This window comes from Ipomoea nil, unplaced genomic scaffold (assembly GCF_001879475.1).
Source record: "Ipomoea nil cultivar Tokyo-kokei standard unplaced genomic scaffold, Asagao_1.1 scaffold1509, whole genome shotgun sequence".
NCBI lineage: Eukaryota > Viridiplantae > Streptophyta > Magnoliopsida > Solanales > Convolvulaceae > Ipomoea > Ipomoea nil.
The window spans coordinates 1,280,632-1,307,982 of NW_017617937.1; the positions used below are offsets into that span (position 1 = coordinate 1,280,632).

The 27,351-nt window shown below is 36.4% G+C and overlaps 4 protein-coding genes across 7 annotated transcripts; 2 read left to right on the top strand and 2 right to left on the bottom strand.

The window, feature by feature from the left end:
* The first annotated feature begins 887 nt into the window (after nt 1–887).
* On the top strand, nt 888–5,668 carry LOC109189216 (CDPK-related kinase 5-like). The gene is made up of 11 exons (XM_019340020.1): nt 888–1,745; nt 2,608–2,738; nt 3,001–3,042; nt 3,185–3,293; nt 3,565–3,643; nt 3,729–4,025; nt 4,098–4,210; nt 4,347–4,454; nt 4,538–4,600; nt 4,688–4,855; nt 5,056–5,668. Exons 1-11 carry the CDS (start codon nt 1,170–1,172, stop codon nt 5,194–5,196), a joined length of 1,827 nt encoding a protein of 608 aa, XP_019195565.1. The 5' UTR covers nt 888–1,169; the 3' UTR covers nt 5,197–5,668.
* A 1,255-nt stretch (nt 5,669–6,923) lies between these two features.
* On the top strand, nt 6,924–9,916 carry LOC109189249 (zinc finger CCCH domain-containing protein 62). Of its 2 annotated transcripts, XM_019340062.1 has the most exons (10): nt 6,924–7,149; nt 7,252–7,385; nt 7,657–7,774; nt 8,254–8,315; nt 8,407–8,458; nt 8,566–8,671; nt 8,852–8,950; nt 9,044–9,173; nt 9,252–9,561; nt 9,637–9,916. In XM_019340062.1, the coding sequence occupies exons 1-10, from the start codon at nt 7,007–7,009 to the stop codon at nt 9,788–9,790; spliced, it is 1,308 nt and encodes a 435-aa protein (XP_019195607.1). In that variant the 5' UTR covers nt 6,924–7,006; the 3' UTR covers nt 9,791–9,916. The 2 variants fall into 2 exon arrangements, with proteins under 2 accessions (XP_019195607.1, XP_019195606.1); XM_019340061.1 differs by having other exon boundaries at nt 6,925–7,149; nt 9,252–9,916.
* A 1,780-nt stretch (nt 9,917–11,696) lies between these two features.
* On the bottom strand, nt 11,697–13,624 carry LOC109188805 (carbonyl reductase family member 4). 2 transcript variants are annotated; one of them, XM_019339435.1, is made up of 6 exons: nt 13,352–13,624; nt 12,994–13,253; nt 12,800–12,893; nt 12,554–12,665; nt 12,003–12,195; nt 11,697–11,968 (listed from the first exon to the last, which is right to left on the bottom strand). In XM_019339435.1, the coding sequence occupies exons 1-5, from the start codon at nt 13,500–13,502 to the stop codon at nt 12,018–12,020; spliced, it is 795 nt and encodes a 264-aa protein (XP_019194980.1). In that variant the 5' UTR covers nt 13,503–13,624; the 3' UTR covers nt 11,697–11,968; nt 12,003–12,017. The 2 variants fall into 2 exon arrangements, with proteins under 2 accessions (XP_019194980.1, XP_019194979.1); XM_019339434.1 differs by having other exon boundaries at nt 11,697–12,195.
* Nucleotides 13,625–16,812: 3,188 nt separating this feature from the next.
* On the bottom strand, nt 16,813–21,602 carry LOC109189202. Of its 2 annotated transcripts, XM_019339996.1 has the most exons (4): nt 21,381–21,602; nt 20,689–20,765; nt 18,998–20,640; nt 16,813–18,860 (listed from the first exon to the last, which is right to left on the bottom strand). In XM_019339996.1, the coding sequence occupies exons 1-4, from the start codon at nt 21,449–21,451 to the stop codon at nt 16,854–16,856; spliced, it is 3,798 nt and encodes a 1,265-aa protein (XP_019195541.1). In that variant the 5' UTR covers nt 21,452–21,602; the 3' UTR covers nt 16,813–16,853. The 2 variants fall into 2 exon arrangements, with proteins under 2 accessions (XP_019195541.1, XP_019195540.1); XM_019339995.1 differs by having other exon boundaries at nt 18,998–20,765.
* Nucleotides 21,603–27,351: the final 5,749 nt, after the last annotated feature.

The window sequence follows — 27,351 nt, forward strand, 5'->3', positions numbered from 1 at the left end:
GTAATCACTTTTATTCTTGAGTTGTTCTTGAAGTAACAATTTTGTTTAAGTGACAAAGTAAACACTGCCGTCACTATCTGATGGTATGCATTAGATAAACCCGACATTATGACCCTTGTTGATAAAGGATCGCGGTAAACAAAACTCAAACATTAACATAGAAATTGCACTTTGTTAGTTATGGTGAAAAACTTGACATGAAAAAATTATGAAAATATATCTAGTCAAATGTTAACATAGAGACTACATTTTGTTTCTCTATGTAGTTAGGGTCAAAACCGCTACTTCAAAAAGAACTTGGTATCTACCCTTAACAAGATTGTCTCGGTCCGAGCTTAGTAAATCTTAAACCTATATTCAATTAGTGTCCGTTTAATTTGATCCTATCTGCGATACGTGACTCGCTATTATCAAAATAATTTATCACTAAATTACCCTATGAACTTTATAAATGAGACTCTATCAAAACTCATTTATTATTATTTTTTTTAAAAAAAAAAACATGGAACCACTGTAAAATTTAAAATTGAGATTGGAAGAGGCCAAATGCCAAGAAGACAACAAAAGAATTATCTTATTCTTCACCTTTTGATTCTGGCCTTCTGTCCAAATCAGACAAAAATTTTCAACTAATATATTCAACCAATTATTGCTTAATCCCCACTTAATCTTCATGGGTCAACATTTTACTCCTTTATAACAACGACCTTAATACGGTACTACGTTAACTAATTATCATTTATTACCCATAAACTCCCAATTGTTTCCCGCCACGTGTCCTTGTCTGAACGCCATGGACCACCCCCATAATTTAAAAAAAAAAATTATATTTCGCGAATCTGAACTTCACCGGAGGATTCAATTTGTTTATTCATTTTAAATTATTTATTTATTTATATTTATATTTATATTTAGACAAAACTCAAAAGGGATTATATCGTCGTTTCCGCATTATCAGGTTCTGCAGAAGGGCAGATCCATTTCTGTTCTGTCCTCCAATTCAAAGTAAACCCTAGCAGAATATTATATTCTTGCGTGTAATCGCGATTTTGATGCCGATGGTTCTGTTCTGGGGTTGAGCTAGATTTTCTGGGGATTTTTTTTCCTGGGTTTGGGTTAAAGAAATAAATTGTGTTTGGAGGAGAAGCTGAGGGGAACGCAAGTCAGCAATGGGTGTTTGCACCTCCAAACCCTCCTTAGAACACAGGGATTGGAGGAATGATCAGCAGACAGATAGGAATGTTGGTATTCCTGTTCCGGTGAAAGATAATCCGGATAACGGCGAGAATCAGGGAGGTGAGAATCAGCAAAGGAATATAAAGAAGGGGGAGGTTGAGGGCGGAAGAAAGTCGCCGTTTTTCCCGTTTTACAGTCCCAGCCCTGCGCACTACCTGTTCGCCAAAAAGTCACCCGCGAGATCTCCGGCGAATGCGCCTAGCTCCAACTCCACGCCGAGGAGGTTTTTCCGGCGGCCGTTCCCTCCGCCGTCTCCGGCCAAGCACATCCGAGCTGTTCTGGCGCGAAGGCACGGCTCGGTGAAGCCGAATGGGGCGGCAATTCCCGAAGGGGCAGAATCGGAAGGTGGGCTGGACAAAAGTTTCGGCTTTTCGAAGCATTTCGGTAACAAGTACGAGCTTGGTGAGGAGGTTGGGAGAGGGCACTTCGGGTATACTTGTAGAGCGAAGTTTAAGAAGGGTGAGCTCAAGGGTCAAGAGGTTGCTGTTAAGGTCATCCCCAAAGCAAAGGTTTGGCATTTTGTTCTCCCCCATTCTAGCTATCTTGAATTTGTCCGTTTGATCTGTGAATAATTGTTATTTGAATTGACTTTAACTGATAACAGAAATCAGATCTAAGTGTTTGACTTTGTCAATTGTGATTAGTTTTGTCTCTGTCCATTTAGTCAGTCTTTCTTTTGTAGGAACTTTGTTGTTTCCTTAAATTTTGCAACATTTGGATAATTATTTTCTTTCAAGAGATACATTTCTAGAATTCTTAGATCAGGACTAGCAGTGAAATTTCTTCACACAATTGGAATTTAGAGAATCTATTTGTTGCATAGTATGTCCATTGGCATGGAGAAAGCAGTTTAGACCATTTTCATAATTAGAAGGTTCCGGTGACTTGTGCTTAAATCCGAGTTTCTAACTTTAAAACAGAAGGTTTGTTCTGAACATGGAATAATGCACTAAAATATTTTGATGAGAACTAAGCCAAAATTATTATGAGCCAAAGCTAGAATTGCCTGATTTTATGTTGCTTTTTCCTGGAAAATTAAACCAAAAAGGAGATCAGATGGATCTTTAACAGTAGTTGGTAAATTTTGCTTTGACCATATCAGATGCATCAACTGTGTACTTATAATAACTCAAATAAAAGTTCATTTCTTTCTGAGTTGTTGAGCAGTATGCTGAGTCATTTTATGCTTCAATGTTTCAAATCTTTTACTGTGTTTGGATGGCAGTAATGCACGAAAGTGATCATCTTTTGCACTGCATACTACCTAAATAATATAGGACATGGTTTTGTGGTTGTGGTGGTGCATGGTTTACAGATTGTGCTAGTGTTTTATGACTTTGGTCTAACCATGATTCTAACTTTGGCTTCCAGATGACAACTGCCATAGCCATTGAAGATGTCAGAAGGGAGGTGATGATATTGAGAGCTTTGACTGGGCACAATAATTTAGTACAGTTTTATGATGCATATGAAGACAATGATAACGTCTACATAGTAATGGAGTAAGCTCCAATTCACATGATGTTTATTCAGTAATGTTGCCCTGTGTGTTAAGTTTCTTTAAGTTCCATGTGTTAAAAATTGCTTTCAAGCAGTGGGGACTTCCCTTGAAGTGACTTTTCATGTCATTATTAAAATGATCACTATTTCTTGTGCTTAGGAATTTCTCTTGTAGTTATCATTGTTTATGTTTCCTTTTGTTTTGTTATTTTTTTGGCTGCCTCTTTTCAAGCATTAACCTGATTACTTATCTGCATCTTTCAGGCTTTGTGAAGGAGGAGAGCTTTTGGATAGAATATTGTCAAGGTAGTTTATTTTCTGTCAATTATAAACCAGTTCATTTAGTTTCTGAGATTTTTAATGCACATAGGAACTTTTTGATGTGTGAGGGACGAGGGTGCATAAAATTTCATCACTGTATCAAAATGAGTTTTCTTTTTTTAAACAGAGGTGGAAAATACACTGAAGAAGATGCAAAAGCTGTGATGATACAGATACTAAATGTTGTGTCCTTTTGCCATTTACAAGGTGTGGTGCACCGGGATCTCAAGCCCGAGGTTGGTGGAATTTCAGTTTCAAAGTGCATATCTTGACATCTTATGATGCAAGTGGTTCTAATTTGCTTCCAAATAAAAAAGAAGGATAATAGGAACTCAGCAATACAAAGTGTCAAAGTTATAAATGATTGCACCGAACTCATGAATTTAAAATGCTTCAAAGAAAAAACGTGCCACCAAAATTCCTGCTGTGACTTCTCTATACTCGTGTACTTGCACATGCTTTATGTTATTCTGCTATGTTTTTAACTGTAGCTTGTTGCTGGACCAGAATTTCTTGTTCACTTCTAAGGACGAAAATGCACTACTGAAAGCTATAGATTTTGGACTGTCTGATTTTGTAAAGCCAGGTTTGTTCCATCTGCCCCTTGATCTTTGATTGTAGCTCAGAAATCCATTATCTTTTTACCAAACTCGTGTTTTTTTTTCTTTCAGATGAAAGGCTCAATGATATTGTTGGCAGTGCCTATTACGTAGCTCCTGAAGTTCTGCATAGATCTTACAGTACAGAGGCTGATGTTTGGAGTATCGGTGTCATAGCATATATTCTATTGTGCGGCAGTCGTCCATTTTGGGCTCGAACTGAATCTGGAATCTTTCGTGCTGTCCTGAAAGCCGATCCAAGTTTTGAAGAACAGCCTTGGCCTACCCTTTCTTCTGAGGCAAAAGATTTTGTCAAACGTTTGTTGAATAAGGATCCACGGAAAAGAATGACCGCAGCTCAAGCCTTGTGTAAGTTTCTCTGATCACATTTTACGTTGTTTGTTTTTCCGTGTAGTGCTAAATATCTTATACTTGTTTCAGGCCATCCATGGATAAAAAGCTGTAATGACACGAAAGTGCCATTGGATATACTAATATTCAAACTCATGAAGGCTTACATGCGATCATCTGCTCTAAGGAAAGCTGCTTTACGGGTGTGTGTATGCTCCTATTAAAAAAAGTTTTTTTGTACTATTATCCATGTCCGGATAACCTTGCGATCTTCATTTCTTGTAGCTCGATAATCTCTGGTAAGCGGCTAATATTTAATGCATACTATGTTCTTGGCAGGCTTTATCCAAAACATTGACTGTGGACGAGCTTTTTTATTTGAAGGAGCAGTTTGCTCTGCTAGAACCTAACAAAAATGGCACCATAAGTTTGGAAAATATAAAAACGGTTGGCTTTCTCTCCCCTATTTAATCATCGTCTGATTACTGTTATTGATTTGTGGCATCCTCTCAAACTCTGTTTTCTATCAGGCCTTGATGAAATATTCAACAGATGCCATGAAAGAGTCTCGTATCCATGATTTTCTTGCATCGGTATACCATCTTGCTCTGCATTGTAACTGATAATGTCGAGTGTTTACATTTGTTGCTGAGATTTCTCTTCTCTCTTCTTCATGGCAGCTTAATGCACTACAGTACAGGAGGATGGATTTTGAGGAATTCTGTGCAGCTGCGTTAAGCGTCCATCAGCTCGAGGCTCTTGATCGATGGGAACAACATGCACGATGTGCCTATGAAATCTTCGAAAAGGATGGAAATAGGGCCATAGTCATCGAAGAATTAGCTTCGGTAAAATTGAACTTCCCCTCGAGTTCATTATTTCCTCGCACAACCTTTCCGAGGCGATTTAAGCAGTGTTGCAAAAATCGCTCCTAGGCGCTCTAGGCACTCCAGGCGCCCTAGGCGGTCCCCAGGCGCCTAGAGGGCGCTTAGCGATTTTTTCAACATTGGATTTAAGTAAACCTGTCTAAACAAATTCCCCATTTCAGGAACTTGGTCTTGGCCCTTCCGTTCCTTTGCACGCCGTTCTCCACGACTGGATCAGGCACACCGACGGAAAGCTAAGTTTCCTAGGATTCGCCAAATTGTTGCACGGCGTGTCAAGTCGCACGGCTGCAAAGGTCCAATGACACTCCACACGCCCGCCTACTAGGCTCGATCATCATCACCCTTTAGCTACTTCTTTCTCCTCGGAGCTGATAAGAGGCGACTAACATGAGTTGCGGTCCATCATCTCCCTCCACAAACACTTGCAGTGGGCGCCCACCACCGCGACGAAATATCCAGATTGTGAGTACACCGATCTCGCTCCTGCCTATTTATTCTCAGAATACGCGATGCAGCCATTGTTTTCCACTTCCGCCAACGAGAACAGCGCGATAATGCTCTCTCGTACGAAGGCCATAGTTGTGTTGTTTGATTTGTTTCTGTGAGTAATTTTCTCAGCTGGTTAGTGGACAACCATACAAGATGTTCTAACAACAGTAACCCTATTGGACTGCCCTTACGCCATCAATTGTCTCTATCGTCGTAATCTTTCAGAATGCTTTTTGTGTTGCTTAGTTCTCAACCCCAGGAATGAATTTGTTCATACTTTATTAACATCGCCCAATCTTTATTTGTCTGTTCTGCGGATTGTTAATCCAACTGTAAATGCTGCGAACCCTCTATGAAAAAGAGAAATTGACTTTTAAGATAAAAATAGAATGAAATTAATGAAAATAGACCACTTTTAGAATTTAGATTTTAAAAAGAGTAAAACTTTGATTCAGTTGCCCTAATTGGTAATTGACTATAATGAAGAAGCCAATTTACTTTGCCCATACCACATTAATAGGCAACTCTTACCAAACGTCTAAAATTCAAATTTGAAAAAGAGAAAATTTTAATTTTGGTTATCTGACTATAGGGGCTTTGTTAATTTCAGCACTTGACTTTCAAAAGTATCAATTTAGTACCTTGACTATGCAATTTTTATCAATTTTGGTCATTCTGGTCAAATTGCCGGTCAAATTTCGTCGGAAAATTTTAACAGTTAAAAGATGAATTCGTCAGAAAAGATGAATTCACCGGAAAAAATACCCTCATTATTTTAACTGTTAAAATTTTCCGGTGAAATTTGACCAGAGTGACCAAAATTGATAAAAATTGCATAGTCAAGGTACTAAATTGACACTTTTGAAAGTCAGGTGCTGAAATTAACAAAGCCCCTATAGTCATATGACTAAAGTTAAAATTTTCTCTTTGAAAAATTATCAAATTAACTATCCAATCAATTCAGCTGATGTTTGTTAAAAAAGAGAGTAAAACTATGATCACAACAATAAAGTAAGGGATCATATATGTCCATCCGACTAGCCCTATATTTTAAATATGGATATGAATATGAAGTATAATAGAGTAAATTTCTAAAACTGAAATGGTCACTTGAATATAGTATAATTTATAAATTGGTTCTCAATTAAATCCTTAACTATTCAATTTGTATCTGATTTGGTCGTCCCGTAACTCCCACGTTTAAAGCCCGTCATCTTCGAGGGTATAAGAGTAATTTCATAAGCTTGTTGGTCCTAATCAGGTAAAAATTAAGTAGTTAAATATTTAATTAGATTCTAATCAGAAACATGCCATTTAATTAACCTATTAAATTTTATTTATGACAAATAATTAAATAATTTTTAATATAATTAATTCACGCAATAATTAATAATTTATAAATATAAAAGAATTTAATATGGTAATGACAGTTACAATATAAATTTGAAATTTCCGTTTGATGATGCCTAATCGTCTGATCGTCTCTCACGGTAAATGGGCAATTTCGTATATTCATATTGACGAATAGCAGTTGGCGTTTGGCAAGCGGGAACACATAGGGCAATCATATGTATTCCTCCCAAAACCTTCAAATTCAATCGCAGATTGATATCGACCAGTGAGATGGCGGGGACGGGGGGAAGAGGTGAAAAGCGAGCTCATATTATCATTTCTTCCTCGTCGTCCGGATCAGAAGAAGCAGAAGAAGGCTCGGAAACGTCGGAGTCGGAATACGAATTTCACGGCGACGATGTAGATACTTCACGGTGATCTCTATAACTTGCAATTACTTAATCGTGTAATGTTAAGCGTTTTTTGTTTGGCCTAAGTTAATCATCGATAGATGTTTTGCAATTTCTTCCGGTTAGTGAGAGTGGTTCTGAAGACGACGGAAGTGAATGGAGTGGGTCGGATGATGAACGGGACGAGTCTTCCGAGTCCGAGGATTTCAAGGAGGAAGGTAGTGATCACCATTTCAACAGAGTTATGCGTCTCCTTCGAGGTAAGGAGCTTTTCAATTTTTTATTTTTTATTTTAAAAACAAGTGCAAATTGCCAATACTGTGTAGTATATACTAGTATTCGATTTGTTAGATAAAGACGTAAATCATTTTTGGTATTCATAAAGACGTAAATCATTTTTGGTATTCACTTTGTGTATGTATTTGAATATGGCTGGTGAATTGTTTTCCCCCCCATGGGAAATTATGTGAATTTACTGACATCAGAATCCATGGTAGACTTTAATAATGTGACCTCACCTCGGTTGTATAGGAGGGGGTGATCTACAGGAATTGAAGTTATCAGAGTGTAAAGCATACCTGCGAAAACATGGATTAAGGTTATCTGGGACTAAAGAAGAATGCATAGAGAGGATATTGGAGCACTGGAGGTAAGTTTTCCTAGTTACTCCGTATTTGATTTGCTTGTGCTGGTAATCTCTCTCTCATGCTTCAATTTGATGTTGATTTACTAACTAGTATTCCATAATTAATTGCCACTGCTTGAACCTTGAATCAGCCTTGACTAGACCTTTCCTTATTTTCTATAAAGCATGTTCTGCTATTTGAGCACCTTCCAGCTTTATTTCCCTGATTTGTAAATACTTCATGGTGGATGAAATATGCTCTGATACTCATAATGCATCAGTTTGTTGTAGTTCTTGATTTTTATTCATGGAATAGTACGATGCTAATATATATGGATTGCTTTTAGATTTCTCATCTGTGCTTAAATGATTTCTTTTAGATCATTGACTCTTCTTTTTGAGTTCTTTGGGATGTTGTGATCCCCTAATTTTATATGGCTAGACCAAATCATTTTCAGCATTTTGTTTGTGTAATGCAATGTTGTGTCACTTGTCTTTCTCAGGATAAAAGATGGAAAGGGTGAAACATTCTATCCCAGATCATCATTCAACATTGACTGCACTGGTAGTTTCTATATGACATAGCAATACACGTTCTTTCAGTTCTTTCTACTCTTCTTTTTCCTAAACCTTTATTGCCTTGAATCTACATTCAGGTGATGTCTGCAAAGGGGATGTTGTATTATTCACACAAAAAGTATATAAGAAGTATTCTCCCTACTTATCTTGTGTGCTTTCAAGTACTAGACTTGAAATATTCTAATGTAGGTTTTAAATTTTGTTTTTCCTCATATTCAACGAGTTATCTTGATCAGTTTTGACAAGATGACAAGGAGTGGAGATGTTTTAGGGAAGAGAACTGTTGCTGGGAGAATTGTTAAGGAAAGTTATGGTGCTGCGAAACAACAACATACTTTTACTGTAAGGATGAGTAGAACTCCAGTGTCAGTTTCACCGAAACAGATATGATAGAAAACCAACCGTAAAATCAAAATGTGAAGGCTGATGATTTAGATGGATAAAACGAGTCACGTTAACACGTGGTCTCTGTTTGTTTTGCTTTGCAACTCATCCTCCCTTCTATTCTATGGGCTAAACTAGGTTGAAGTGTTGTGGAGCCAAGGTGCTAAGAAGTTAACTCCTCTTTTCCCTTTGCTTGTTAAGGGTCGGAATCTCTATAAACTGAAGACTTTCAGACAAGTATGCTACCATTCAGTTAAGGCAAATTTTATTCTGTTCTTGTCATTAACCAATGCTTGTGGTAACAGATTTTCTCTCTACTCCTTTTACCAGCGATGGAAAAATGAGAATGAAAGATTAGGAGTACTTGCAGAGAAGCATAGACGAGGAGCAGCTGCTAGATTGGTTAGAGAAACTAGAAGGAGTAGATCAGTGAAGAGAAAGCAATCCTTTACAGATACAGGTACAACTATGTTGCCCATCTACAACATTTCTTTGTTTTATTTTCTTTTATATTTCTCTAAATGATACTTGTAATTAGGTGGTGTCAAAAAGCAAAAGTGCGATCACACAAGGCCATCCCAAGTGAAGCAATCCATGAAAGGTCGTAAACCAGAGAAAGAGAATCACATCCATAACCGTGGAAGCAACAAAAGTTCAACCTATCACCATGGAAAGCTGCCTCAGACTGGAAAACAGAAGATGAACCAGGGAAGAAATATCAAAGCCACCTCATCTCATCAAAGACCCCCCAATTATGCAAGTGCTAATCAATTTAGAGAGAGCTCATTTCATCCGTTTGCCTTTCAATCTGATATGTACCGCCAGAGCACATTTGTTCCACCTCAGAATTATCACCAATTTCAATCTCAGACTTACAACCAGAGAATCCCACACCCTTATTCTTATGATAGGGCATCTGCATCTCACCAATTTCAATCTGAGACTTACGACCGGAGAATCCCACACCCTTATTCTTATGATAGGGCATCTGCATCTACAATGAATATGCCACGTGGAAGCTCTTCATCTTCTGCAATGGCTAAGCAAAAGCAGCATAAGTATGGCCATAGAAATTAATCACTCCCTTAGCTATGTACATAAGACCAGTTAGCCTGTGCACCCTACTGGGATGATGAACATCCAAGATCAAAGTGTTGATTCACATTCGTTTTGGTTTATATCCTAAATCACCGACCTTTTATTTCAAGAATTAAATGCCAATAACCTTTACAGATGGAGTCATGCTACCTCCCTTACTGAGAGTATCTGGTGCTGTGCTGTAGGCGACCAAAAACAAGAGACCACCCCACAGGTCAGTAGCTCGTCATTGGAGAATCACCAATCATTTGTCGATCTTAAATACTTAGATTAATTATATATTCTCGTACGGAAGAAAAGAAAAGTAGTATCTGTCCATACATACTTTCTCAACTATTGATTTCGCTTTTTCCAGAACTCTGATTCCAAATGTGACCTGTTATGCGTACTGAATTAGAACACGAATCCCCTGATCTAACCATGTAAACCCTGTACCCATTTGTCCCCTCTTGGTCCCACTTCCTCTCCCATAATATCATAATTCCCATGCTTAATTCACTTAATTAAGAGTTCTACTACATAGACTCTCAAATTGTACTCCCTCATTTGTACTCTCTAAGGTAGCAAACTAGGATTGGTTATTTTTAATATGTGGGTCCACAGAAAAATGTCTACATCAAAAACATGTAAGAGAGTACAAATTGGGAATATAAAATGAAAGTACACCAAGTATTTTTCCTTAATTAAATATTCTTAATTCATTCATTAAGTACAATCCCATCATGAATATCAAGCTCAGAGTATATACATCACAATCAATCAACACATACATCAAGTCATCAATCTACCTTCATACAGTCCACATTCCATGCTCTCATCAACAAACAACAGTCCTTTTCTCCAAATTTTTTGAATGCAGATCTCAATGCAAGTGTCTATATCAAGATTTTATATGAGAATAAAAATTATGAGCATAGAGAAGGAGTGTACATAGTATTTTCCTTACTAAATACTAACATAATATTCACGTCTAATTTTTTTTTGAAAGGAGCCAATGCGGCATAATTTTAGACATAGTATTCACGTCTAATTAATTTTGCTAGAGACCTCTAATATTTTTTCCCTCTAATTCTTCTCTCATGATGTTAAATTATGTAATTGATAACTAAATTTTATTTTTAATTAGTGGTGGGTAAATAAGTTCATAGTAATCAATGAATAAAAGTAAAATATTAAAGGTGAAATTTGTAACTATCATGTAGTATGATGGCATTCTGATTACCATATGAGTGGTTATAGGTTTAAACCCTAGTGGTGGGGACTCAAATTTGTTGGGCTGAAAATATTTGAAAAAGTATAAAACAAATATTACCTAGTAAAGAATACTTTTAGTATATATTAAAAATGCATGTTGTATTTATGGTCCACACAACTAGGTGGATCTAATCTACCCCAAAAATTTATTAGACCAAACAAGACAAATTGTAGCTCAGACTTGAACCTAATAAAAATTGTACATATGAATTTTCGTAACAGACTGAAACCTAATTTTCTAAAGTTCTGCCCGGCTCGGTTTATTTTCACCTTAGGGTAATCATATATCGGCAAATTATATCGTGTACCGTGGTGCATAATCGATTATGCACCGCGCATCAAAACGACGTCGTTTTATTTAATGCATAGTCTCATTTAATTATTACTATATATATCTAGGTTAAATAGGAATGCATGTTAGTGTTAAATAGAGAGCACACTGAATGACGGCTCTCTGCAACATGAAGAAGGAATATAATCAATATATAGTACTCCGTAATAATATTATTCTTTCACGTTTTATTCTTTTTTAAAAAAATTAATTAATTTCATGTTAACATAGTTGACACGTGGCGGGAGAAAGGTTATTCCATGTGAGTCTACTGTGTAGCTGTGATTTTCCAGGAGCATGAGAGGTGAAAGGCTATGCACTTTATTGAATTGGGTTTCCAGAATTCTGATTCCAAAATGTGACTTCTTGTGTGTACTGAATTAGAACACGAATCCCTTGTTGTAACCATGCAAACCCTGTACCCATTTGTCCCCTCTTGGTCCCCCATAATATCAAAATTCCCATGCTTAATCATTCATTAATTACAGTCCAATCATGAAAATCAAGCTCAGAGTACATAACATCACAATTAATCAACACACATACATCAATCTTCAATTCCTTGATACAGTACTAAGATAGTATTGGGTTTTTGTGCTTAATATCCCCCTCCATCCCTTGTTATAGCACCCTGGAGTTGCAAGGACGAAGATCCATCTCCTGGGTCCAGGCAGACCGGTCTTGAATGTGCAATTGCCAATAGGTCTGCGCCAGCGCTTCAGGGTCCATCCATCCTCCGTCCCCTCCTCCGCCCTCGCCCCTACTCTGTTGTTGCCACGACACCGATCCCATCCCACCCCTAAAGAAAGAATCAGAATTGATCCATAAATTTCTCGAAACAAACAAAAGATGAAACATAAATCATGGAACAACTAAGCCCTCTCTGGGGACTAAAATATTACAGAAATCAAATTTGAGCCGTTACAATGGTGCGCCACATCTATGCAATGGGCATGGACCAATTAATTAATTGGCTATATATTAATTATTATATTGTACTTTAGATTAAACGTAAATTCGTTGTTGAGTAGATACCTAGCTAGAGAGATTCGAAAAAGTAGGAAAAAGAGGAATCTTTAAGAAAGGGCAGGCAGACAATATGATGATTGAGAAAGATGAAGGAATAATAGTGAAACTGAAGAATCTGGCAGACAAACCTGGGTGTGCCGACGATGCCGTCGATGACGACATGCGCCACGTGTATTCCCTGCGGCTGGAACTCCCTCGCCAGGCACTGCGACAGCGCTCTCAGTGCAAATTTCCCACAGCCTACATTTTATTATAAGAACTGGATGGAGATTAAATCAATTATTTATAATAAAAATTCATAATTCTTGAAAGAACAAAATTCAAAAAAATCAATTCTCCGATCCATTCCCGGCCAGATATATATATATATTTACATAGTTCGGAAAAGCCAGCAATGCCGTTGAGAGAAGCGGCGCAGCCGGTGAAGAGAATCGTCCCTCTCCCTCTTTCCACCATGCCCGGCACCACCTGGAATCCCAATGCAATTCCCCCATGCAACAAGGGTTTATTAATATTATCATTATATATAGTATATATAGATTATATATGTGAAACTAATTAACGTAACCTGTTGAGCGCAGAGGAAGGCGCCGACGGAGGAGACGGCGAGGGATTTCTCGAAGCTTTGGATCCGAATATCGGTGAAGTTGGTGGCGAGCCAGGAGAGCTGGTGGTACACATTATACACCAGAACTTCCACGAATCCCAGGGACAGAACGCCCTCGAATGCTTCCAGTATGCTCCGGGACTCCGAGCAGTCGATTCCGATGGCGAAAACCTGCGCCTTTTCTTCCCGGGCTATCTCGTCGGCAAACCTCGACAATCTACCTGCACTTATAATATCATTCTCAAAAATCAAATCAAGACGGCATTGAATTGAAGCTAGGGATTTTAATTTGAATGGAACGGAGTGCGTGATTGTATACCTAAGTCGCGGGCTAAGATGGCGACGGTGTAGCCTTCGTGGGCGAACTTGCGGGCGATGGAGCGGCCCAGGTCGGGTCCCACGCCAACAATGGCGGCGATGCCTCTCGTAGAGGTGGCGGCGGCGGCGGAGCTGCCCATGTTACGCTGCATTTTTTGTTGTCTCCGATCCGTGGCGGATTTAATTGAGGGAGAGAACAGAGAAGAACGGTGGTGAGGTCTCAGACCATGCGTAACTCTACCTTTCTTCCACCGTCTTCTAAGTACTAGCTAGTGTCCCCTTCTACCCAAGTTTATTAATAATTATGGAAAATGACATATTTGTTTTTATTCTTTAAGGCAAACCTAATTCTCAAGTTTTTCTTGGGAGTTTTAATAATTAAAATTTCATAATATACTGTGAAAATTTAGTTGCAGGATACAATGCATGTGAAGTAAATTAAAGATTGGAGTGGACGACGGCTCTGTACCCAGTAATGATTGTTGTGGCCTGGTGTCCACGTCAATAAAGCTCCATCTTACTAATGTCCATTGTTTGTTTCTGCAACTAAAACACAATATCATATTCTTTGTCGATAATCATGCGAGATTCATCGGCAAAAAAGTGTGGTCTATAATTTTTTCTTTTCTTTTCTTTTATTAATAACACCATCATACGTCTCTCCATAAAATATACAAAACCAGTCCGTATGGGCAGCTCAGCTGGGTGAAATTTAAAAATTATAACCAGGGATCGAGTCTTACCAACGACAGTGTAAGAAAAATCACTGTGAGAGAGAGAGCTAAAAATTTTAGTATAGTGATAAGCGTTTCCTGTAAGGCTTACAAGTGCTGGCATTTGATCCTAACAATCCCAGTATATAAACACACGATTGTAGTTAAGATGTAATATTGATCTTTTTAAAATATTTAGTTGCAAAGTACTTATTTTTATAATTATGTGTTTTTTTAAAAAAAAATAAATTTTTATTAACCGTATTGAGTTTGAGTAGTTTGAACTTCTATCTAGTCGAGTTCAAACTTACAAAGTTAAAATTTGATCAAATTTGAATACATCTTAAATTTTTATTTTTTAAATGGCATGGACATTTCAGACTCAAGTTGAGTCAATATATAATTACACACTTAAATTAGACACCAAAGTACATCGGATTATGCTAATAGTCTTATAAATAGATTAGATTAGGGAAAGCAAGAAAGTTGGAGGAACAGTCGCATGTTCGAATAATTGGGTGTCGGTTGGGACCCAGTGCTAAAATTCTATTTTTTGAGTCAAACTCAGTCGGATACATATGTTTTAGCTAGGAAAGTAACATCTCATTTCACCCAAACTGGGAGGGTAGGGTTCTCCAGGAAGAAAGTTTATTTGTAGGTAAAATAGTAAATTATGCCCCTCACAATTACGTCATTTTTGAATTATTTGTGACGTAAATATTACCCGTAATGTTCAAAACATGACATATATTGCTCATTTCTTGAATTATTAGTGATATAAATGTAATTATTAGCCGTTTTTTCTATTCAAAAGACCATTTTTTTTCCTCCATTTTTCTTTCTTTGTTTTTTTCCTTCAACCAACAACAATGTTTCACCTTTTCCTTATTAGAGAAGATGCAATATATATCACGTTTTAAAAACTGAGGTAAAATATTTACACCACTAATAATTCATGGATGACATTAATAATTGTCATATTTGTGAATGCATAAATTACAATTTTGCCACCAGGACTATGTGGTCCAATGGTATCCGGGTTGGACTTCCACTTGGAAGGTTGTGAGTTCGAGCCTCAGTGGAGGTGTTATTAGCTCTTTGTGTTTCAATAGGTTGAGAAAGTATATGAACAGATACTACAATGTAATAGAGCTAGTAGCATTCAAAAAAATTACAATTTTGCCTTTATTTGTATGTATATATAGTGAGATAAGAAGGAATATTGTACGGTTTGAACGTATTTAATGGCGACTCTGTATCAAGGCGGCGGTACAATCAAGTTGGAGGAAAAAACTCATATTTAACACACTTTTTTAGAAAAATCCAGCAGTTTGAAGGAAGTACAAAGGGCAGAAAAACAGGGGACCGATGCCCCTCAGCCTGTCGTTTATGATTTTTGGTTTTATTTAGTTGCAAGTTGCAAACTATCCACCCACCTTTTTTCTTTTATCTGCCAAGTACTTTTTTTTTTTTTTTGAGAAATCTGCCAAGTACTTGTGATTTTATACTTTTCCAAATGAAAGATCATAGATTCAAAGTTTATCCCAATCAAAAATATTGTCGTAATCATATTAGATAGATACTATAGATAAGATAGATGGTAATTTTTATTTTTTTTTTAACAATTTTCTGTCACTATATCTCCCATTGTTATATCGTGAACCAAGGTCCACAATGTACTATGGACCCTCATCCAATACACATAATTCATGTGCATAATGTACATAATTCATGTTCATAATGTACAAAATTTATGTTCATAATACACATACACATAAACACAATATAATGAACATGAATTCTATGCATTATTAACATGAATTCTGTGTATTATATAATTAAGGACACATAAACACTTAATATAATACACAGAATTCATGTTCACAAGGCACAGAATTTATTATATCGTGTTATGTGTATTATGAACATAAATTCTTTACATTGTGAACATGAATTATGTATATTATAAAGTCAAATTCTGTGTATTGAATCAGGATCCATAATTACAGTGCACTGTGGACCAGATATAAATATCTCTGCAGGACGCCAGGTTTGTATTTATGTATGATAAACTTCTAGTCCAATTTACATTCTTTTCTTGCCATGGTTGAGCCCAGCTCCAATTTGGCTCCAGACCAAAGAGAGTTGTGACATTCTTCAAAATATAACAAAAACAATTGTACCCCAATCTCGAGAACCCTCACCTACTCCTTTCTCAAATCAAGACATGCTCCTTTCCTATATAGTCTTGTGGATGAGGTAAATCACGACATGTACCTTAACGATCTCCGAGTTTCTTAAAACCCTTGTTCACTGGTACTCACAATAAGGCCAATTCCATACCTTCTCGGGTAGAAATTGAACCATGCACAAAAGTTGGTTGATTAATAACTGCAAATTGTTGGTTAAAACTGGCCCAATTTCTAAATGAACGGGAGAACAATAGAGCCGTCAAAATAGGCTTAGCCTGCCCCGCTCCACCTTTTGGGCTTTGAATTGTATGGCTCGTATTTTGGCGGGCTTTTTAACCCGTCCCACCAAAATGGCAGGCTTCGGCAGGACAGGCTTTGACGTGCCGGTGTGGACTTTTTAGCCCGCCACCGCCATATGGCGGGCCCCACCCCGCCGACCTGTTTCGACAGCTCTAGAGAGCAGAGTGATACGTTACCTCTTACCAGTAGTCTCATTTTCATGTATTTGTGGTGCAAGTCACAGGGAGGTTTAAAATCAAGGTTCAATGGTGCACATCAAGTCAAAATACTAGGTTATTCTTAATTTCCTTTTTTATCATTAACCTTCATGATCAGGACAACTTACAACTTTCTGTGGGGAGTTGTTCATGAGGATCTGAGGCCCCCTTACAAAAAAGCTATCAGAGTTGTTTTGTATACCTGGGGTTGCCATTGGCAACACATTCTTTGAGCTACCAGTCAGAGGAAGCCCAAACAGGTGGTCTCCCCATATATCGTACGTAAACCTTTCATCCGACCTTGTTTCCTCGCTTTTCATGGCTTTTCTGGCGTGAAGTTTTGACCCTGGAGCACGTGCATTTGCACAAGGTGGAGAAGATGAAGCAGAGATGACAGATGGACATGTAACATATGAGACCGGTGCAGAATGGGTTGCAGAAGGCAGCATAACAGGCGCATTAGCCAATTTCTTAGTTGCAGCGGGCTTCTCTAGAGTAGTAGCAAGGGAGGGCTTCTCGGTTGCCTCGAGGAGTTTTTGATTGCATATTGGTTCGGATTGTACACTGTTTTCACATTTGGAAACGTGAGCGAATGGACTAGTAACCCGAACAGACTGATCCGAATCTGGAGACTGAGGCCACAGTCGTTTGTGTGTAGAGGTAGAGACGGGTGAAAGGGGTGATGATGGTGTAGAATTGCCACTGTGACTACTCGAAACATCGAAAAGTCCACTCACTCCAGTCGACTTCTTGTGCTTTCTCCTTCTCCTCCCTTTCTCGTTTCCAACCTTGACCCTGAGATCCCCCCCAATTCGCGATGTTTCTTGTGTATCAGAGCTCCCAATTGCAAGAGAATTTGATCGCTTCTTTTGGGTATCGGGCAAAGTAGTGTCGTTCTCGTGTACTACAGGAGTCGTTGCAGCTTTACTGTCAGCATATGAATGTTCAAAAACCAATGCCCCTTCTTCCTTGTATGGTCTGACTAAACCAATGATTCTAGAGAGCTTTCCACTTTGAATCTGATTATGAAGCACTAACGGTTTTCTCGTATGGTAATAAACATTGCCAGTGCAGCTTTTCCCGCTCTTGGGAATATAATCTCGGGATTCATCGACAGTAAAGCTAACGAGAGACTTCCTCAGTTGGGTCGAGACGATGAACAACACAAAAGCAACTAGAACCATTGTGAGGAAAGACTTTCTTAATCGCGCCAGAAATGATTTCTTGCAGATGCTAAGCATGTACATGGGAAGAGTAGCTTTCATGGGTATCACGAGAATGCCAGTAGTCAAAGCCAGTTCGAGATCTCGGTGTATTGTAGCTACAGAAAAATCGGTCTGATAAGATACCACGATCTTTCTGGACTCCCCGGGTGCAAGAGAAAAGCCTTCGCAAGAATTTACAACAAATCCATCCAACCGGCAATGGGTGCCCGAAATTTCAATTCTTTTGACCTTCAGGGGCAGATCACCGATGTTCTTTGCATAAACCTCTTTCGACAACAGTTGAGAGCAGCCAAGATGTTTGCCATCCATCTCGTTTGTACCGAGAAAAGATGAATTAAGGGCAGGTGGCAAGTTCATCTTGAAATCTAGACTACGAATGGGCTCAGACTTTTCGACCAAAACCATAAGCAAAGACCCCCCAAATCCACCGAGAGAAACCCACTCCACACCAGAAAGGTTGTTTCGTATTAGGGCTGAACTTTGCCATCTACATTGAGATCCGGGATGAAACCAAACCGGACCTAAAGATGCTCTGTCAAACGGGTGGACCAGAACCTCAGTCACAGCATTTTCTGCTATCGAGAAACCATATCTTGTTGGAGCCAGAGAAATATTATGCAAAAAAGTATTGGACGAAGAAGCCCGCATGTGCCTTTCTGGTGTCCTGCATTCGTCAACAATTTCTGCAGAATTCAAGATTAGCTGCATCAGAACTGGTTCCGGGCTCGGGTTTTTAACACTGATCCACTCCGAACAGAAATGCCCAACTTCAATCACCGGGAAGACAACCTCATGTTCATCAAGCACAGACATGTCACTCACAGTCGCTTGAGATTTCCAGTTCATCAGTATTGCTTCATCAGCTTCTGCTGCAACCGATGCCTTCAGATTATACATAATACAAAGAACTCAATCATCATGAACAATATTCGTATCATAATACATGCAGGACATATTCGAAACTTGAAGGGTAAATAAAAGGGGTATAAATTAAAGAACGAGGATCAGAACATGCCTACCTGTGAATCGTTGTTGTCCAAAGAACTTGCTCTAATATTCACAGATTCTCCACGTCGAGAAGAATATACCAATTTCTCTCTTGTACAAACACTGACTATATTCTTGCAAGGAATCTCAACCCGAGAATTTCTAGAGCCATTTGTGGATACAACGATCTTGCAACTCATGTCTATCTCGGGAGAATCGAACGCTAAAGCATCTGGAAGGCGGTAGCTAACCAAGGCTACTTGTGTAGCAGTATGGGGAAAAATTATTAACCCCTTCATGTATTTAATCTGAAACTGTTTCGAGTTATCTCCTTCTCTACCGATTTTGACGATACTCAACACATGAGGAGAATCGTTGTGCACAATGAGGGGGGCAAGGAAGACGGTTCCACTATAACTACAAGGCATGACAGTATCGAGAGACAATGAAATAACGTTTTGGTGGTCATCATGGCCCGGTTTCTTGGTCAGCTCTGCTTCTAGAGGTATAATAACCGTATCAATATTGTTCTGTGAAGACCTCAGCAACTGCACACACAAACCACCAAAAATCTTCGCTTCCGAGTCCCACGAAAAATCGAGCTCCATGATCGTCTCGCTTTTCTGCGGACCAACAACCCAATTCCCGTGAGGCCTCATAGCAACTAGCGGAGAACCAACTCCGCCATTTGTAATTTCCAGCCACCGCTTAGCATTGAGCAAACTAACGTCACTAGAATCTTCTGCGTTGTTAATACTACAAACTGTTTTCGTCAAGTTGGAAGCGTTTCCCATCGAAACAGACGTCCAAGAAATTACCTCCTCCACATGGAGGGCTTCATCGAAGGGGTTAAACAGCGATATATTCTTACTCCACCTACCACTAGACGAAACATCAAGAGTAACGGATTGAATTCCATATGGCGATTCAACAGCAAACCCTTTAGCACGAACCAAGAAACCCCCGAAATTTGTCTGCAAAACTAGCTGAGCTGAGGAGAGGCCTAAGGATGTAGGCAAAAACACAAAACAAACCGAAGCAGCCTCACCGGGAGCTAACAATATCTCACTAGAATTGCAAGGGTAGAACTGAGAGTTCGTACTATAAGGCTCATACACATGCAAACTGCTGTGTTTGTGTGTATTCATCACCGTCACAAAGGCTAACGAAGGAAAATACAAAAAACTCTCTCCCCACTCGAGCATAGGAGGGCTAACTTCTACGTTAGGTAAAGAACCACCCGAGAACTTCAATCTGATACTGTCATCCACTTGTTTTGTTTTCAAATTCTTGGAACTATCATGTAAACAAGAAGAAAGACTCGCTTTTCCACTAGTTCCAGGTCGGTAACATAGCAATGGATTACGGCCTTCATGGTAGTTCAATGAGCACGAAATACTTCTCCCACCTAGTAACCTAAAAATACCAAAATCCGACATTCTGGTAATATTAGCACTACTATCTCCATCCGACTGCATAGGTGCTTTGTCTGATTTAACCAACGACAATCCATCCACAGTCAATTCAGAACCTTCTTTTTTAGGTAAAAACTCAGGCAATGTTGAAGGGAAGCAAAACAAGTTTGCATTTGGGCATGCAATGTCAAGACTTAACTGAGGTGCAGAAACTTGTGTCAATTCTGAGCCTATATCTCCACCCAAAACACCAGGAAAATTTGTATCCACCCCTCTGTAGGATCTATAAGCATCACAGTTAACCTCATTTCCAGTTTCTTGACAAGGTTCACATTTAGCCACAGTAAGAAGGGCAGATAACAGAATGACAAGGTGAAACACAGCCCTGAAAACATTACAACACAAATCAATACCTAAATTTAAAAAAAAAAAATTAAAAAAAAACAGTTGAAAAATGGTTAATTCCAGCACCCCAGAAGCCCAGAACTGAATTAGGTAGAAATACAGTAAAACTGTTCAAAAAATCAACAGCAAAAAAATAATAATAAAGGTCGGAAATTCCCATATATATGGAAGCGCTCGATAACACCATGATAAACAGTAGTTCTTGTTCACAGTAATAACCCTCCAAATCACTTCCATAAATAAAACATTTAAAGCTCAAACAACTATCCAAATGAAACTGCTTAAAAAAATCAGATGGAACAGTTAATGACATCATAAATACTGGAACCTTTAAATGGTATGTAAAATTTTAATCAAGCAAAGTTTCACTCTAAGTGATCATCAATTTTCAAAACGCTCCCCCAAAAAAAAAAAAATTAAAAAAAAAAATAAAAATCACAAACTGCTAAAAAGCAAAACTTTTTTGGGTTGAAACAAAAAGCAGTGCGAAACCCGATGATCGGAGAGCAAAACGGGCGGTGCCCGGACCACGGGAAGTAAAGAAAAACGAGAAGAGTTGACGAGGAAACAGCAGAAGAGAGAGTGGTGAAGTTACCAAGAAGAACGCTGCGGCTGAGGTTTGATCATTTTCAGGAAGAGGAAGAATAAGAAGAAGAAGAACTCCATGGCTGAGAAAGCGAAGAAACCATCCGCAAATCTAGAAGATTCCTTTCCTTGTTGTGTTTCAGTTTTAGGGATTTTTGTTGGAATCGATTTCGTCCAGGAAAATGCTTGGAGCAAAAGCACACCTGATAACAGCGATGAATGAATGAATGAATGAATGGCCTCTGAAAAGAAAAAAATAAAACTGGAAAGAAGAAGACAAAATGCCCCTTCACTGCTCAAAATTACTGTACTACCCTCCAAGCGGACGACTTTTTGTGTGCCCTTTTATTTTTCATTGTGGGCTGACGTGGTCAATTAGTTTCTTTTTTTTTTTTTCTTTTTTTCTGAGTTATATTTTTAAAAATCAGTTTCCAAATTCTCTACTAGATTATCAAAATTCAATTGATTGTTATATATAGTGTATTATTCAGGAAAAAAAAAATATATATATATATATATATATATATATATAGAACTATTTTATTTTGTAATAATTTTAGTTAAAAAAATTTGAAGTGGTATCGTAGTACGGAGTAGTACTTATTAAGATAAATAAATGTTGTTTTAACGTTCTTTATTATAATTTTTTTTAGATTTTGATAAGTGCATATTATCGTTGTCAATAATAAATGACTAACGAAGATTTTTAAATAGTGAGTTTAGATTATGTTATGACAGAACACATTAATGTAACGTAAGAGCATGATTACTTTAGTATTAAGTATTATGTGTTGGCCGAGGTGTACAACCATTTAATGAAATGGACGATATAAACATCTCCATCACTTCTAGGTTTCTTGTTTACGGTAAGTGCAATATAACTCATAATATGGAGTTAAAAGTATAGGTACAAGTTTAACGATAATGGCGAATAAAGAGACTTAAGGAGCCTTTTGCTTTCCCTCTGAAATTTCATCACTTAATATAATAATCTCTTGGTAAGGGTGTGATATCGTTGTCAATAATAAATGAGTAACGAAGATTTCTAAATAATGAGTTGAGATTACGTTATGACGGAACACATTAATGTAACGTAAGAGCATGATTACTTTAATATTAAGTATTATGTATTGGCTGAAGTGTACAACCATTTAATGAAATGGACGATATGGACCCTCCATCATTTCTAGGTTTCTTATTTATGGGAAGTGCAATAGAACTCATAATGAGTTAAAAATATAAGTACAAGTTTAACTATAATGGCGAAGAAAGAGATTAAGGAGCCTTTTGCTTTCCCTCTGAAATTTCATCACTTAAACCATCTCCAACCCAAAACACCAAATTTTACAGCAAAATGAATATTCTCAACATATTCTTACACCAAAATTTTGTCATCTCCAACCCATTTATACCAAATTTTATTCCTACACTAAAATAATTTATATTCTCATAAATTAAAAGTTTATATTTATACTTTTATTATTTTAATATAACCTATAGTTGTAATTTAATATAATTTAATAAATTAAATTTTAATTATGTTTAATGTAATTTTATTTTTAATTAAATTATATTCAATATTAGTCGCGATCTTGTTTTAATCGTGTTGATGAAATCTTTCAAATGATATAATCTTTTAAAAATAATATACAGTTTATTTAAATATTTAAATATTTAACAAAGGATGCAAATATATATAAAAAAAAAAGGATACAAAAGGAATTATAAAAGAAGATAAAGGGCAAAATAGGTAAAAAGAATTACCCCAAGAAATGGCGATGATGAACTGTACCGCGTCATATATGGCGCGGCACTGTTCATCAACACCAAATTATTTGGTGTTTTGTCGTCCCATTGGAGCTTATTTTTTGCCGTTTTACGCCAAATTTTTTGGCGATTTGGTGAGATAGCGTTGGGTTGGAGATGGTATATAACACATGTTGTGCGTGAGAGCGAGAAAGAGAGTGTCCCTTCAAAATCCATATAATTTAATAACATAATAACAATTAGTATTATTTCGATTGTCAAGTGGGAAGCGAGTAAAAATGAATTGATTTGTGCAAGTACAAAAATATTAAACTTTTAACACGATAATGAAGGCCTAGAGCGTGTGGGCAAGGTCGGCATTGGCCAAGTACACAATGAGGATTTGTTGTAAAGATGTTTTATATGATCCAACACATAAATGTAATTGAAGTCAATACCCTCTCTGTAGAACTAATATGAGTTCCTAACTAGTTAAAAAACTAGTTAATGAAAATACAAAAACTTTCGTTATGTCTAAGTTTTTATTTATACGAAGTGTAAAGAACCTACAACATAAGTAAAAGCATGATCACAACAACAGTATCGAAGAAAGGAGATCGGGGCATCCCATTCCTCTTATAAAATGTTGCCAGTTATATATATATATATATATATATATATATATATATATATATATATATATAGTGTGTGTGTGTGTGAGAATATATACTTTTGCCCCTCCAATATTGTGTCAAGAAAGACAATGTATACATTATAAAAAAGCATAAAATCAAAAATGTTTTAAATAATTTATTAAGAAAAAAAAAAAAGAGTCTAACACACGCAATTCGTTTGTGCATCACAATTCAACAACAAAAGTGGAATAGAAAGTGATTTGGGCAAGTGGCCAAAGGAAATTCTCACCACATTTTAGATTTCTATCTTGCTAAATTATAATTATTATAAAATTGAATTGTCTTTTCATCCACTTATAGAGTTAAATCATTAATTTTAATTATTGAGTTAATCAATGATTTGGTCCCTCAATTATTATCAAATTGTCAATGTAGTCCCTCAATCGCTTATTCATTGATTTGGTCCCCGAAAATAATTATTTTTAGTCGATTTAATCTCTCTGACCGTCTTCCGTCAATCAGCCGGTGAGAACTCCGATTAACCATGGGCAATTTGGTCTTTTCACGCCATCTTCTTCATCCTCTGACCAAGCTTCGCCGGAAAACGCTCGTCGCCGGGAAAATGGAACCTTGCAGGCCTCGAGGAGCGTCACGAGGGCGGCAATATTGCTATGAACATACGAGTGGGGATTCTCCATCGCATATCTCAACTCGGCCTGCGCCACCCCAGTCTGATCGACAGGCAATCACGACATCGTTGATTAACTCTTAATTATTTGTTGATTTAAAAAAAAATGGCAATCATTACTTGAAGGTAAATTAACTTACGTTAGCTATGAACTGAGAATGTTAATAGATAATTTCCACAAATAATTAACTTTGAAACATTGTAATTACCTAGCTAATTGCGTGATAAATTCGATTGTCTTTTCTTTAAGTGTGGTTTCACTCTAATAATATTTGTAAGAGTTTGTTTATTTCGGTCCATTATACCTAACACATAGACTTTCCTTTTGACTAAATTCAATGGTTATGACTTATGAGTACTATAACCATTAGAATACTAAAATTTAAAACATTGGTGCAATTCTAATAAAATTTAAAATTTGATCAAAAAAATTATATTTCACTTGAAGTTTATATCATATGTATAATAGAAAATAATTGATATTTTTTTAAGAGTTGATTTTATTTTTTTGTCATAAATTCATAGGCGGCAATCCACTTTAAGTATTTTTTTTTATCAGAACATATACTTTTGGTCATAGTATTATTGTGACATGACCATTTTTTGTCATTTACTCACAAAACGGTTTAAATATTAAACACAAGGGCATTTCAGTCTTTAATTATAGATTTCTTAAATATATATATATATATATATATATATATATATATATATATATATATATATATATATATATATATATATATAGAGAGAGAGAGAGAGAGAGAGAGAGAGTTAGGATCATATGAGAACAAGTGCTTAGGTGAGAACGTGAAAACACATCATGTGCATCCATCTAATATTTTTTAAAGGTCTAGATTAGATTAAGTGTGTGCGAACGCGCATTAAATGTGTGCAAACACACTAAATCGCGTTTGCACACATTTAATACGCGTTCGCACACACTTAATCTAATCTAGACCATTAAAAAATATTAGATGAATGCACATGATGTGTTCTCACGTTCTCAACTAAACACATATTCTCACTGGAACTCTACCATATATATATATATATATATATATATATATATATATATATATATATATATATATATATATATATATATATATATATATGTATATATATATATATAGTGGGTCAACCTACTTTGTATAAAAAAAAATAAATATTTTTATATTTAACGACATTTCGACGATTTTGTTGACGGATGACTAAAAATTATCATACCACAATAATACTATGACCAAATGAAGATGTTCTAATAAAAAAATGACTAACAATTGATTGTCACATATAAATGTAAGACAAAAAGTGAAATTAACTTTTTTTTTTTAATGTATAAAGAATATTTATATTAAAATATCACGTCTAAATACTACTCACATGAACAAGTTGATAAAAAAGAACACATGAAAGTCATATGGTAAGAAATGTTTGCACCATAGACACCGTAGTTCCTCTGTCATGGTGGACATGAGTTGTTTGGTGTTGACAATGTGTATGTTTTTTCTTCAATGCTTGATCCCACTTTGTACACATAATTACATCTCATTTAATTTATTTTCTTTAGTACTATTATTGTTGCTGCTGTTTTATGAAGGAAACTATTTTAGACAAGTTTAGATCAAATTTATATGGAGCAATTCTCGATTTCATGTTTAAATGAATTGATTTCCCCCACTCCAAATAGTGAAGGAGTTTGGGAATCCGTTTACTAAACCACTATTTAGAGCAACATTTTAAATTTCAGTGTATGGTGTCAATTAGCTAAGACAAATAATTATTCCGTATTTACTAAACATTCATTTTTGCTTATTGGCTAAGAACAATATTAGTGAGAGAATTCAAAATTGATATCTTGGTTAGCTTTGGACGGGAGAGGAAAAAAAATAATAAAGAAAAACATAAATCAATTGACGATCATCCTGAAACGTTAAGTGAGTTTGCTCCGTCACGTCAACACATGACTTTTTTTTTTTTTTTTGTTATGACAAAAAACTCTAAATTAACAACCCCACACCCCTTGACTTACACCTCAACCCCCCTCCAAATAATAATAATAATAAAATAATAATAATAAAATCAAGAAAAATGAATTAATGGATCGGAATGCTCTAAATCAATAATCTAAAGTTGGTCAAACCGATTAAAATGACTAATTAATCATTTTTTAAACACTCCAATGTTTCTTCTTCCTTTTTTTAACAGCTTTTTTATTTCTTTTTCTTTTCACTCAAATTGTAATCACGTTTTATACTTTTAAATTAATATTAAAATTTGTAATTACTTATTATACTTTTTAAATTAATATAGCATTGATATAATGGGAAATTAGGTAGGGAGTAAATGGTCAGGTCATGGAAGTTAATTTCAAAGACTTTGGAGTCCTTTTTGCTTAATACTCCGTAATACATTAACTAAAAGTTACTATTGGTGAGATTAAGACTGTCTCAAATAGGTACAAAAAAAGTCATTAACTTAGCAATAAATCAAAAAATATTGTGTGTATGAATTATGGACTGATGTGATAACCTAAGTTTTTTGTCATACTCAGCGATACTCTTAATTATTATTATTATTATTTTAAAACACTCATAATTCTATATAAGTTAGTATATCTTTTGTATTTTCTCAAACATTTTTAGTCCAAAAAAACTAAACTCTCACCATTGTAGTTGGAACCTATGATCACCCATTCCAATAACCGAAATATCATCATCACATTACTTGGTAATTGTCACTCTTAATTATTTAATTTTATGTTGTACTACATACTATATTTTCGTGTTTAATAACACTAGTATTTGCGCCCGTGCGATGCACGGAATAGATTTGTTGTAATATATTAAGAATATTTGGATCGATATATAATTATTTAAATTAGAACATCAAATATTATATAGTTCAAT

Excerpts from the sequence above, each read along its gene's own strand:
- LOC109189249 (XM_019340061.1), top strand. The coding sequence starts at position 7,007 with ATGGCGGGGACGGGGGGAAGAGGTGAAAAGCGAGCTCATATTATCATT. Across the intron at positions 8,316-8,406 it reads ATTCAACATTGACTGCACTG|GTGATGTCTGCAAAGGGGAT; the intron begins GTAGTTTCTATA and ends ATCTACATTCAG. Across the intron at positions 8,459-8,565 it reads ACACAAAAAGTATATAAGAA|TTTTGACAAGATGACAAGGA; the intron begins GTATTCTCCCTA and ends TATCTTGATCAG.
- LOC109189202 (XM_019339995.1), bottom strand. The coding sequence starts at position 21,451 with ATGGAGTTCTTCTTCTTCTTATTCTTCCTCTTCCTGAAAATGATCAAA. Across the intron at positions 20,766-21,380 it reads CAGCCGCAGCGTTCTTCTTG|GGCTGTGTTTCACCTTGTCA; the intron begins GTAACTTCACCA and ends TAATGTTTTCAG. Across the intron at positions 18,861-18,997 it reads TGGACAACAACGATTCACAG|GCATCGGTTGCAGCAGAAGC; the intron begins GTAGGCATGTTC and ends TATAATCTGAAG.
- LOC109188805 (XM_019339435.1), bottom strand. The coding sequence starts at position 13,502 with ATGCAGCGTAACATGGGCAGCTCCGCCGCCGCCGCCACCTCTACGAGA. Across the intron at positions 13,254-13,351 it reads CATCTTAGCCCGCGACTTAG|GTAGATTGTCGAGGTTTGCC; the intron begins GTATACAATCAC and ends TTATAAGTGCAG. Across the intron at positions 12,666-12,799 it reads TGCTGGCTTTTCCGAACTAT|GCTGTGGGAAATTTGCACTG; the intron begins GTAAATATATAT and ends AATAAAATGTAG.
- LOC109189216 (XM_019340020.1), top strand. The coding sequence starts at position 1,170 with ATGGGTGTTTGCACCTCCAAACCCTCCTTAGAACACAGGGATTGGAGG. Across the intron at positions 4,026-4,097 it reads GACCGCAGCTCAAGCCTTGT|GCCATCCATGGATAAAAAGC; the intron begins GTAAGTTTCTCT and ends TACTTGTTTCAG. Across the intron at positions 4,455-4,537 it reads GTTTGGAAAATATAAAAACG|GCCTTGATGAAATATTCAAC; the intron begins GTTGGCTTTCTC and ends GTTTTCTATCAG.